At 45.6% G+C, this 12,357-nt stretch overlaps 2 protein-coding genes across 2 annotated transcripts; one reads left to right on the top strand and one right to left on the bottom strand.

Moving 5' to 3' along the window:
- The first annotated feature begins 585 nt into the window (after window positions 1-585).
- On the top strand, window positions 586-2,470 carry LOC119355403. The gene is made up of 3 exons (XM_037622206.1): window positions 586-841; window positions 966-1,035; window positions 1,294-2,470. The coding sequence occupies exons 1-3, from the start codon at window positions 779-781 to the stop codon at window positions 2,202-2,204; spliced, it is 1,044 nt and encodes a 347-aa protein (XP_037478103.1). The 5' UTR covers window positions 586-778; the 3' UTR covers window positions 2,205-2,470.
- Window positions 2,471-5,444: 2,974 nt separating this feature from the next.
- On the bottom strand, window positions 5,445-7,826 carry LOC119355402. Its single transcript, XM_037622205.1, has 4 exons — window positions 7,552-7,826; window positions 6,447-6,771; window positions 6,298-6,370; window positions 5,445-6,217 (listed from the first exon to the last, which is right to left on the bottom strand). The coding sequence occupies exons 2-4, from the start codon at window positions 6,753-6,755 to the stop codon at window positions 5,631-5,633; spliced, it is 969 nt and encodes a 322-aa protein (XP_037478102.1). The 5' UTR covers window positions 6,756-6,771; window positions 7,552-7,826; the 3' UTR covers window positions 5,445-5,630.
- Between the last annotated feature and the right edge of the window lie 4,531 nt (window positions 7,827-12,357).

Genomic DNA, 12,357 nt, shown 5'->3' with positions numbered 1-12,357 from the left:
AACTAGCAACCCATATTTCCTGTCAAAAAATATGTCCGTCAGTCCATTTGCATCATAAGAATCCATTTTACAGGATAACTTAGGACTTTACAAGAAACATTGGAAGTCAAACAAGTAGCAAAGTAGAAACATTGGAAGTCAAACAAGAGCCATTGGGAAGGTGGACGGCGGCGCTAGATCAACCATTGGGAAGGTGGACGGCAGCGCTAAGCTGGCCATGGGGGAGGCGGCGGCGGCGGCGTGCCCTGCCCTAGTGGCGAAGAGGGGAACGAGGAATTAAGTGGGTCATAGGTGGAAAACGTGGGTCAGCCCACTTAGCCCACTTTCTAAATCGCAGGTTTCGCGGACGTCCACGAGCAGAAATTAAGCGGGTTTTTATGTGGGCGCCGTGGACGGTCCGTGTCCGCTTGCAGCCTGACCTCCCTCCCTCCCTCGCCATGTGTGGCCCGTCCGGCCAGGATTAATTAAAGCGAAGGGGAAGAAACGCAAAACGCCAAAAGCCCCGGAAAGATTTTGCCTTTGCTTTCTTCCCAATAACCTCCGCCCCCGCCTCGCCTCGCCCCGTGTGTTATCTATCCCCGTCCTGCACATCCACCCATCCCGCCGCCCTGCGCTCCCTCGTCTCCCCCACCCCCCACCGTCTCTCTCTCCCTCCCTCTCTCTCTCTCTCTCCTCCGCGCCGCTTTCTAGGGTTTTTTCCCTCGCCCGTCCCGCGCACGCACGCCCGCATCCGCCCGCAGAGGAGGCAGCCGGCCGCAAGGTCTCCGCCTAGAGGAGGATGGGATACGACGGCGCCCCCTCGCCCGCATCGGCCGCGGCGCGCGACGCCAAGAAGAAGAGGGTAAGTAAGGGGGCCGTGTGTGTGGTGTGATCTGCGATTCGATTTGGGGGCCGTGGCGTCCCCCGGCTCGGCTGCGGATTGCGCGGCGTTCTGATCCGATCTGCCGATTTTTCGTGTCCCGCAGGGTAACCGCTCGTCGGCCAAGCTGAAGCAGTGCAAGCTCGACGCCCGCCGCGAGCAGTGGCTGTCGCAAGGTCTGATCTCGTGCCTGCTCATGTATTCTTTTATGTATTCTTGGTCTTTTCCCTTGCCAATCCCGGAAGTTGGGATCTCTGCACTGTGTATCCTAGTTGCGTCTCTCGTCTTTGGGTGCCTATGGGGGAGTTTGGATACTTAGGGGAATCTGATTATTTCGGCACAGGGGTGATCTAGGTGCTACAAATTGATAGCTTTTATTCAACATGATATTTTGGGTTCAAATTCTGATCTTTTTGCGTTTTGGATTGGTCTAGTCAAGGATGGGAAGGAGGCCACGGCCAAGCCTTTGCCAGCGGGCGCAGGATCAGGGGCAGGGTCGAATGCTGGGTCGCCAATCCTTGCTTCGCCACACCCTCCACTCCCCAGGCGGCGTGCCGATGCAAGGTCAAGGGGTGGTGTTCTGGAGGATGACAAGGAGGATGCTGGAGCTACCGGGCATGAAGTAGGCGGCAGCGACCTTGACTCCCCCATGCACAGCCCTTGTTCAGACAACTCTCGAGGTGGAGGCTGTGCTCAGAGTAAGCGCTGCTCCAGCAATGGAGGTGGCCCCAGCCTCAGCAGTGTGAGCAGTCTATGGTCCAGTTCCAGGAGCGTGAGTGATGCCGAGGATGATGACACGGGCAGTGGCCCTGAGGAGGAAAACGGGGTGCTGGATGATTGGGAAGCTGTTGCTGATGCACTTTCAGTCGATGATAACAGTCATTGCCACCAGAGTTTAGGTACCACGATGCCCCCAGCAGCTACAAGTGAGTCGGCACCTCTGGCAAATACATCAAAAAGAACAGAGCCTATTCGTAGCAATGCAAGAGCTTGGACACCAGATGATACGTTCCGTCCACAGAGCTTGCCCAGTATCTCCAAGCAGTCGAGCTTCCCAGCGAGGATTGGCAACTGCTGGGGGATGGGTATGAGTGCAGCACATCAGAGTATCCTCTCTATGCCATTATCTTGCCCGATATGCTACGAGGATCTTGACCCAACAGACTCGAGCTTCCTCCCCTGCCCTTGCGGGTTCCATCTGTGTCTCTTCTGCCACAAGAGGATCCTCGAGGCGGATGCGCGTTGCCCAGGGTGCAGGAAGCTATACAATTCAGGGTCTGCAGGAGAAGGAGCGCCAACACCAGTGCGTCTATCCCGTTCTTGTAGCATGGGTCCAAGACACTAGGCTGTGTGAAGGCTATGATAGCTCTATGCCGTAGTTCTGCTTTGCATGTTACTGTCGGATATGCTGTTTTTGGTCTGTATACAATAAAGAAATGTGAATATTTGAATAGATGCTGTGCCCATATAGAGTCTCCAGGACCTTGGTATCCTTTTTGTACTGATGCATTGGGTGTGATGCATATGTTGCTGGAGATTGGAGAGGACCTTTTGTTGTTACAGTTCGTGAGATCATATATAATAGCTATGGTGACTGTTATTTCCTTGCCACTAGTACACTGTTATCAGTTGAGTCATGTTCACCTAAGTCTAGTTCTTGCTCTTTTTTTTCCACTTATGTGATGATCTACTAAGGCAAGTGGACATTCTCCTGTATTAAAACGCTTGTCTAATCTTTATAGTCTACTTTACATAAATGCTGATGTTTGGTCTTCACTGACAAAATTCCATGTTACTCAACTAAAGTAAACTCCTGCCTTTTATCATTATCAGTATTTGTTTTATATATCTTCACCGTATTATCATTTCAGGCTCTGGTCATCAAATAGTCTGTGTGGGTGGGCTTTCCTATGATTCTGATCTTGGCAAGGAAAATATTTCGCTATTGTAGTACAACTGTGTGTGGTGTGTTGTCTCTCTCTAATTTCTTTATTTTGGTTTAAACTTCATAATGTGTTTTGACTCAGCCTGGCAACTTTAAGATGCAAATGTGAACTGTGATTTAGTAAAGAAACTCCTTGGACTATCTATACAATGTACTTGTTTTAGCCTCCTACAAGCTAGCGTTTCTTGGTATGATACCTGTTTTGCATCTATATATATGTTAGTTTCTTGCGTTCGATCTTATTATACTCCCTCCATTTTTTCATACTTTGCATATTAGTTTTGTCTTAAGTCAAAACTTTCTGAAGTTTGATCAAGTCAATAGAAAAAAAATCAACATTCACAATACCATATAAATATCATTAGATCCATTATGGAATATGTTTTCATATTGTATTTATTTGGTATTGTAGATGTTGCTATTTTTGTTGTAAATTTTGTCAAACTTCATAAAGTTTGACTGAAAGACAAAAGTCTAATATGTGAAGTAAAAAAGAAACGTAGGGAGCACTACAGGTTGTGCTATTACTCATGTTTTGACCTATCTTAAATTTTATTGATGATGCGGTTATCAATGTTTTTCCACATGTTAATCAGAATGGCCTCACAAATAGAAATAATGACTAACCTTTGGACATTTGATAACTGATGGCCGTAGCATTTGACAGTCTCGAAATCCTTGGATGTCGATATTGCTACTTATTCCCATCTGGCATATAATGTGAGTGCTTTAACTTTAAGCATTTTGTTTAGAAGCTAATATTGCTGGGCTAAAATATTAGACCTTAAGCTATTGCGAAGCTCCATTTACACCCGAGACCTAAAACAACTTAATTATTAGGACAAAAAATGCCCCAGAAAAGCTTGTCTTGTGCTTTACTATTGGCATTTAAAATATATACCACTCCCTCCGTTTCTTTCTAGTCTGCATATAACTTTTGTCTGAAGTAACTTATAGAAAAAAGTATCAACATTTACAATGCCAAAGGAATATCTTTAGATTCATTACGGAATGTAGTTTCATATTATGTATATTTGATATTGTAGATGTTGATTTTTTCTTAATACAAATTTGATCAAAGTTTGTAAAGTTTGACTAGACACAAATCTTATATGCGGAGTAAATAGGAACAGAGGGAGTACATGGGTAGCACTAACCATGGGTTGTCCATCACAGGTGAAAGCAGCCTGAGCTATGAATATCAGTATTGGAACTGTCAGGATAGATGCAATCACCATTGACCTGTTAAATAGTTAAGTGTTTTGCATCTTGTAATGGCTTGAGTGCCATGGACTGGTTGAAGTTAACCGCACGTCTTGGTCCACCAATCTGCATTCCTGGTTAGAGAAATAAACAGGCTTTTGTTTGTTAGAATGCTATAATGATTGTGGGTCCTGGCATGATCCAGTTACTTAATACTTGTAGCCCCCTTTATGCAAATGTTTGGTAGATTGTATTGGATGTTCATGCAATGTGTGTGCCAATAACAGCTAGCAGGTGTCCATGTGGCACTTTTCAAGGTGACATTGTGACAACCTCACATTCTGTCTTGGGCTGTGAAAAGAATTGTGGGTTTTCTTGCCTGGTTAACGAGAGAGCTGAATGGCACAAGAAAATATGGAATGCTGTTTGCAACATTTTTTTTATTACGCTTGGATGTGCACTGCTGAACTCTGCCATTGCATTGAGATACTATTGCGTTCCGGGATTGATATTTACACGGTTGCGCTGTTGTATGGGCATTTTGAAGACGGGTGCAGTGCGCCTCCGAATCATCCATTTGTTGTCCTATGGCGGTGGCTATTAGATGCCAGTTGCCAGGGTAACGCCGCCCACTTTCTGTTGATGCAGCGACCTGAATTATATTTTGCGCATTGTATTATCATCACAACCAAGGTAGATGAATGTTAGAACTGCACATTGGGTTCTTTCTTTATCATCGCAACCAAGGTAGATGAATGTTAGAACTGCACATTGGGTTCTTTCTTAGATCTAGATGGAATGAAATACTGAAATAGAATAAAAAAGGCCCTTTTGGAAGAAAATGGAAGAATAGTATGTGATATATCCCACTTGGACAAAAAATATGTTGAAAGCAATTTCCTCTTATCCTCGCTTTGTTCCTTAATATAACTACTTAAAAATCCCCTTACAATCATGAATCCAGTTTTGAAGGACTTCCTCCCTGTGTGAGCTTGCATCACTAGTTACTAAAGAACGAAATGGCTGGCCTCTGGTTGTACTTTTAAACAACTGTCTGAAGTTTAACGAAATGGTTGTACTAAGGCCCCATTTGAAACGGGTGTAAATTTTGTGTGTCCACCGGTATTCAGTTCAAGTTTGAGCTAAATACCGATGAACATGCAAATTTTACACCCATTCCAAACATCCCTGGATTCAAAAAAATATCTCAAAAGCAAAAAAAAAGGCAAAAAAATAATTCCTAATGCGATTTTATCTGATGCCAATATTCTAATCATGGCGCAAGCCCACAAGGGCTAATGGAAACATCATTTGAGAAATCAAAAAGAAAATCCATGGCGTTTTGGGCATTTTGGTAGAACGCAACTCCGAAAAAACACTTGTGTAAATTAGCTAATAGCGGAGCAAAAACAGATCAAACAAAAGTGATACACTACATACCGCTACTAACCACAGAACCAAATAATTGGCATGAAGCATGGATTGCATGAGTACACATGGCGAGTCACGAAATACTTCTATCACCCTAAAGTATGCTACAACCTACTCCGTACCAAGGACTCCAGGGTGTGGAAGTTCACATTTAACCGGAGACAAGACACCACGATGCGCTACAACAGCTGATTAACAGAGTAACCTGTTGACTTCCCTCTTCAGCCACAGAGCGCGAAGCCTCGGCTCATACGAGAGAAAGATCTCCCGGTTCACCGAATCCTTGAAGACATCAGCAGCTAGAACCCTGACCTGATCAGACACATCGGTCATAGATTGGAGAGCCTTGATACACCTTGAAATCGAGAACTGCTCGCCATCCTTTTTGGTTTGTTCTTTCGTGCGAGCCTGTTTCATTCTGAAGTCTAGATAAGCCTCCATGATCTGTTGGATGTCAGACGCCTTGCGCTTCTTGCGCTTGTCCTTTTGTGGTTCTATGCAAGAACTTGACTGCGCGGGTTCATCGGCTCTTTGTTGTGGCTTTGGGTCTGCCCCAGGCTGTGGTCTTTCCAATGCCTCTTCATCGTGATTTTGCAGAAGATCGACATCTTCCAGACCTTGTGATCCTAGCTCCAGAGTTCTTTGCAGTGCGCTGATATTGTTCTCACCCTCATCGATGCTTCCAGGAACCAGTGCAGAAAGTCTTCTAGACATGCTTCGCAGTGTGCTGGTGTTGTTGTCTTCCTCGTCAATATTGCCAACCCCTTCAGGAATATCCCCTATCATGGTAGCAGATTGGTTATGTTGTGTTGCCCTCTCAACAATGCTTTTGAACAAATTAGAAATGGAAGAAAATTACTTTCAAGCAACATCTCCAGCGACTGAAGCAATGGAAAACTCTTACTTTGGTACTTCCGCGCTTTTGGTGACTCCTAGTAAAATAAAAATGAACGGTTAAATATCACTTGGTCATATGAATAATCAGTAGAGTAGGAGTTAGAATCTCACATCGATTATCTCATCCCAGATTTCATCTGTTGTTCTGATCATAGAAGCATTCTGGTCCCATGAAACACCATCACGCTGAAGGATGGATTTTATCAATTTATAGTCTTTCTTCAGCTGAGTCTCATGTTCCTGAATTTGAACTTTAGTAAACCCTGCATCTGGGTGCCTATCATTAAAGTCCTTAACAATTTTCTTCCATCCCTCGCTTCTCCAACCGTTTGGAGTCCTATAGTGTGAATTATTGTTCTCATGTAGTATATCAATAAGCCCCTTTTCAAACTTCATCACCCACCTTGCTCTGTTCGCCATTTAACCTTGGAACAAGCTACAAAGCACCAATTGTATTGCTCAGATAATGGCAACCAAAGACAAAAAAATAAATATCAAGTAGCCACTAGTGCAGTTCAACAACAAAAAATTGAGTCGGGATTACCTAGTCAGTGTACTATACATTGGATATTTGGGTCAACGGTCACTCCTATTTTTTTAGTGAGGACTATAGCTAATGCATTGGATACAAGGACAGGTAACATTTAAATCATAACAACAATATCCCGCAACGATGAAAGGAAAACAAAAATACACACGGCATTAGTAGCATTGGTATTTCGATCCAGCAATTTTAGCTCGTTAGAAGATGATTTGACGACCACTTGATACGAGAAAGGCCCTTCCTACAGATGATGCCACCCAGCCATTCCAAGAAACAAGAGGTCTCAAAACAAAACATTATCCTAAAGCACAATGTCAAAACAAACAAGAGCATCATCCTCTTCTTGGTTCTGGGGCAGGAATATGGGATTTCACAACAAGTGGAGCAGACTAGCATCGGCAACAATGCATGTTACAAATTGACTCAGTGGGCGAGCAATCGAAACAGGGGTGGAATACTACATTTTTTCTTCTGAAAAAAAAATTGCCATCAGATAGTTCGACTTGAGGGTAACAACACCAGAATAGATGCAGATGGACAATCCTATCAATGGGATGGAGTTCACTAAGATCGATCTTGAGCAATAAATAGCTGGCTGGATTTGGTTGTTCACAGGGAACAAATTACCGGAGCAAAACGAACAGCGATCCAACCAAGCTAGGGTTTCCTTACCAACCAACCAAAGGAGCCGCGTCGAGTGGGCCTTCCTCTCCACACCGACCCAGTCGGAGTGAAGAGGACGCCTGCTCGCCTGGTAAGCGTGCTTCGTCGAGATCTATGGCGGGTTTGACCGGCGGCGCGACCGGAGGAAGCCGGCGGCGTCGGAGCTAAGGGGAGAGGAATATTTTCCTCTTTCCGGGTAGGGTCGCTGAGTTTGGGTTTTTGCGGGGGTGGGAATGGAAAATGTTTGGTTGGATTAGCATTGTTTGGATGGTGGTGGATTGGGAGACACCGAGAGGGTAGTGGGTTGGGCTGGGTCGGGTTGAGATAAACAGCGCTGCACGTCCTGCCCTAAACCATGGGGACTGGGATTTGGGAGACAGATAGGGTAGATGATCTCCTGTGAACGATGGAGACCATTTGAAATACTTCCAATGGTTTTCTTATAATAAACATATGACTTCACCATAATACTCCGTCCGTCCTAAATAAGTATCTCAATTTTGTACTAACTTTAATATAAAGTTGTATTAAGGTTAAGACATTTATTTTGGGACGGAGGGAGTATTATTGGAAAATATTTATGACTCATTTGAATATTTGATGTTTCAAATTCATTTTTGGGAACTTATAAAACCCTACCAACGTTTCTCTGGATCTGGTTATTGCCTCGGGTGCAGATCCGCCGCCAGATGGGTCATGGTCCCTCCCCCTGACCCTTTGTCCATGCGAGCAAGGTGAGGCGGGCAGTTCCCATCCAATTTGGGCCTCCGTTGGGTTGGGATCAATTCGGATCTCGATGTGTCGGCGCCGCAATTGGCGGTCGGTGGCTAGTGGGGTGGGGTTCGCCGTTGTCGATGGGCGTGAGGCAAGGAGTTGTCCGGAGATGGGAAGGAGTGGCCTTTTCGTCCTCTCCTGTGATGGTCGATGGTTGTAGGCATGGAACGGGGACGGTCTCGGGGACCAAGAATGCCGGGGCAATGGTTCCGAATGGCGCGATACACAAATTGGCTCTTTGGTGAGTAGTGTGCGCCTGGTGTTGGTGGTGTGTTTCGATCATGTGGGTGGCCATGTGTGTTGTGGTGTGTTATCTTGACGAAGTTGTCGCATCAGTGGCGGCCAAGCCATGAGATGGATATGGTACCCCATGTTTCATCATGGTGGGGTCCTACTCAGGGAGGGGCTAGTATCCTGCTCGCACGATGTGATGGGGATGGGGCCGAGTGAAAGCTTTGCGCCTCAGTGCTGACGGCAACAATGCATGTGGGCGTTGTGATCTTCTTGGGGGGCCATCTTGGTCCCTACCTTATGTAACGCCCTCGATGCGGCTATATCTCCCACGTGTCGAAGCACGACTTAGAGGCATAACCGCATTGAAAGCAATGTCGCAAGTGAGGTAATCTTCACACAACCCACGTAATACATAAGGGAAAGAGATACATAGTTGGCTTACACTCGCCACTTCACACAATACATGAATAAAACATTACATCATCCAAATACACTCAAGGTCCGACTACGGAACCAAAATAAAAAAAGACTACCCCAAATGCTACACAGATCCCCGATCGACCCCAATTGGGCTCCACTACTGATCAACTGGAAACGGAACAACATAAAGGACAAGATCTTCATAGAGCTCCTCTTTGAGCTTGGTTGCGTCATCTGCACAGTATCCTCGACACCTGCAAGCTGGTTTTGGAAGTATCTGTGAGTCACGGGGACTCAGCAATCTCACACCCTCGCGATCAAGACTATTTAAGCTTATGGGCAAGGTAAAAGGTATGAGGTGGAGCTGCAGCAAGCGACTAGCATATATGGTGGCTAACATACGCAAATGAGAGCGAGAAGAGAAGGCAAGGCACGATCGATAAAGCTATGATCAAGAAGTGATCCTAGAACAACCTACGTCAAGCATAACTCCAACACCGTGTTCACTTCCCGAACTCCACCGAGAAGAGACCATCACGGTTACACACGCGGTTGATGCATTTTAATTAAGATCAACTTCAGGTTTTCTACAACCGGACATTAACAAAATCCCATCTGCCCATAACCGCGGGCACGGCTTTCGAAAGTTCAAAACCCTGCAGGGGTGTCCCAACTTAGCCCATCACAAGCTCTCACGGCCAACGAAGGATATTCCTTCTCCCAAGACAATCCGATCAGGCTCGGCATCCAGGTTACAAGACATCCTCGATAATGGTAAAACAAGTCCACCAACAGCGCCCGAATGTGCCGACAAATCCCGATAGGAGCTGCATATATCTCGTTCTCAGGGCACACTCAGATGAGCAGTCCGTACAACTAAAACCAGCCCTCGAGTTTCCCCGAGGTGGCGCTGCAAGGGGCTCTAGTTTAGACCAACACTCAGAGGAGCACTGGCCCGAGGGGTTAAAATAATGATGACCCTTGAGTCTGCAGAACCCAAGGGAAAGAAAAGGCTAGGTGGCGAATGGTAAAACCAATGTTGGGCATTGCTGGAGGAGTTTTATTCAAGGCGAACTGTCAAGGGGTTCCCATTATAACCCAACCGTGTAAGGAACGCAAAATCCGGGAACATAACACCGATATGACGGAAACTAGGGCGGCAAGAGTGGAACAAAACACCAGACATAAGGCCGAGCCTTCCACCCTTTACCAAGTATATAGATGCATTAATTAAATAAGAGATATTATGATATCCCAACAAAATATCCATGTTCCAAACATGGAACAAGCTCCAATCTTCACCTGCAACTAACAATGCTATAAGAGGGGCTGAGCAAAGCGGTAACATAGTCAAACAACAGTTTGCTAGGACAAGGTGGGTTAGAGGCTTGGTTCAACAATATGGGAGGCATGATAAGCAAGTGGTAGGTATCGTAGCATAGGCATAGCAAAAGAGCGAGCAACTAGCAAGCAAAGATAGAAGTGACTTCGAGGGTATGGTCATCTTGCCTGAAATCTCGCAAGGAAGAAGAACGAGTCCATGAAGAAGACAAACGTACGTAGTCGAACGGGTCCTCACAAACGTGACATTATCGGAACCAACCCAAAGAAGCAACACCGGAAAGAAGCACACGACATAGTAAACAAACCACACACGAACATGGTATGATATGCGGGATGCGGTATGCGATGCATATGCAAGATTTGGAAAGGAATGATTGAACCTGGCCTCAACTTGGAAATCCAAGAGTGCCACTGGAAAGGTGAGGTGATTTCGGTTGAAACCGATATAAAGATCACCGGAATCGGATGCACGGTTTGAAAATGGCAAGTAAAACAAATATGGCACCGGTTTGCGATTAACAACAAGTAGCCATCTAAATGCATCAAGATAAATATGCTATAGCACTCAAACATGTCAACAAAATACATGGCAGGAATCCACTCAAGATGCTTGACAAAATATGAACACTGAGCTACGGCTAATTCACTCAATAGCAAGCTCAAACAACCATGGCAAAAGTGAAAATGATAACAGGTTTCAGACTTGGTGAAATTAACACAAGTCTGGAATTTATCATCAGGAAGCACATTTTAGAGCATGAAAAGTACATGCTACAGGAACTTAACATGGCAAGGCAAGGCATGACATGAAGCTACTCAAAGCACTTAACAAAAGTCCCTTAGTGACCTTGAGCCAAAAGGGATCAGAAAATACGATTGCAAGCATGTGAACATGGCAAAAACATAAACAGATTCAGACTTGGTGAAAAACTGGAGCATGCAAATCAGTTAACGAGTAGGCATGTTTGCGAGCTCGATGCACTAACTGCAGAGCATGGCATGACAAACTAAGCATACATCCATCAAGAATACATGGCGTAGAAGCTATACATGGCAAGAACAACAACATAGCACGCACGGATCAATAGCAACATCTTCGGCAAAATCGCTAAACATGTCAACAATCTGCCAGGATTCATTTTATAGCAAAAATAGAGCTCGATTGACTCAAGCTAGGGTGCTCCATAATTTCAAACAAAGACATGGATGGATAGATCACCACATTGTTAACAAAACATCATTACTGATCATCCTCAAAAGAGGCACGAATCACTAGGAAACAACATGAACATATGGCATAACAACAAAATCAGGATAAGGACTTAGTGAAATTCTAAGTCCCTGAAAACAGCGTTATCGATTACGCTACTTTGCAAGCTTGTGCTAGTCACCACAAATATCACAAAAATACATGGCAAGCACCTCTGCAAAGATGGCATGGCATATAACAAAACACATGTAGAGCTCAGGATCATAGCATGCACACATTAATCATGGCAAAAATGACAAAATGTCATTTGCTGAAACAGATCGGACAAATTCCTCACATAGCCCTCTTCTAAAAGTATTTCTGGCATCAAGATGAGCTCAAATGAAAATGATGCAATGAGATGAAATGATGTACTCGTCGAGGCAAACATTTTGATATGCTATACGCATGAATCGGAGCTACGATGATGGAGTTGTGATGTGATGAAAAATGCTATAAATTATTCAGATCTAGGACTTAGAGAGATTTTTACCCCGCGAAAAAGTCAACGGCCGGATCTGGGTCGCGGAGGCAGAGTGGATCGGGTCGGGTTCGAGGCAGAGAGGACCCGGGTGGCGACGGCGTAGTCTCCGGCGAGCTCGTCGCCGACGAGGACGGCGCGGAGGAGGGCAGAGACAGGCGGAGGCGGGCGGCGCGCGTCGCGGCGGCGACGGCGTAGTCTCCAGCGAGCTCGTCGCCGGCGAGGACGGCGCGGAGGAGGGCAGAGACAGGCGGCGCGCGTCGCAGCGGCGCACGGCGGCGATGCTTGGTGTGGGGCGCGCGTGCGGCTGCGC

Source organism: Triticum dicoccoides, chromosome 2A, assembly GCF_002162155.2.
Source record: "Triticum dicoccoides isolate Atlit2015 ecotype Zavitan chromosome 2A, WEW_v2.0, whole genome shotgun sequence".
Lineage (NCBI taxonomy): Eukaryota > Viridiplantae > Streptophyta > Magnoliopsida > Poales > Poaceae > Triticum > Triticum dicoccoides.
This window is presented reverse-complemented; position numbering and strand designations above follow the sequence as displayed.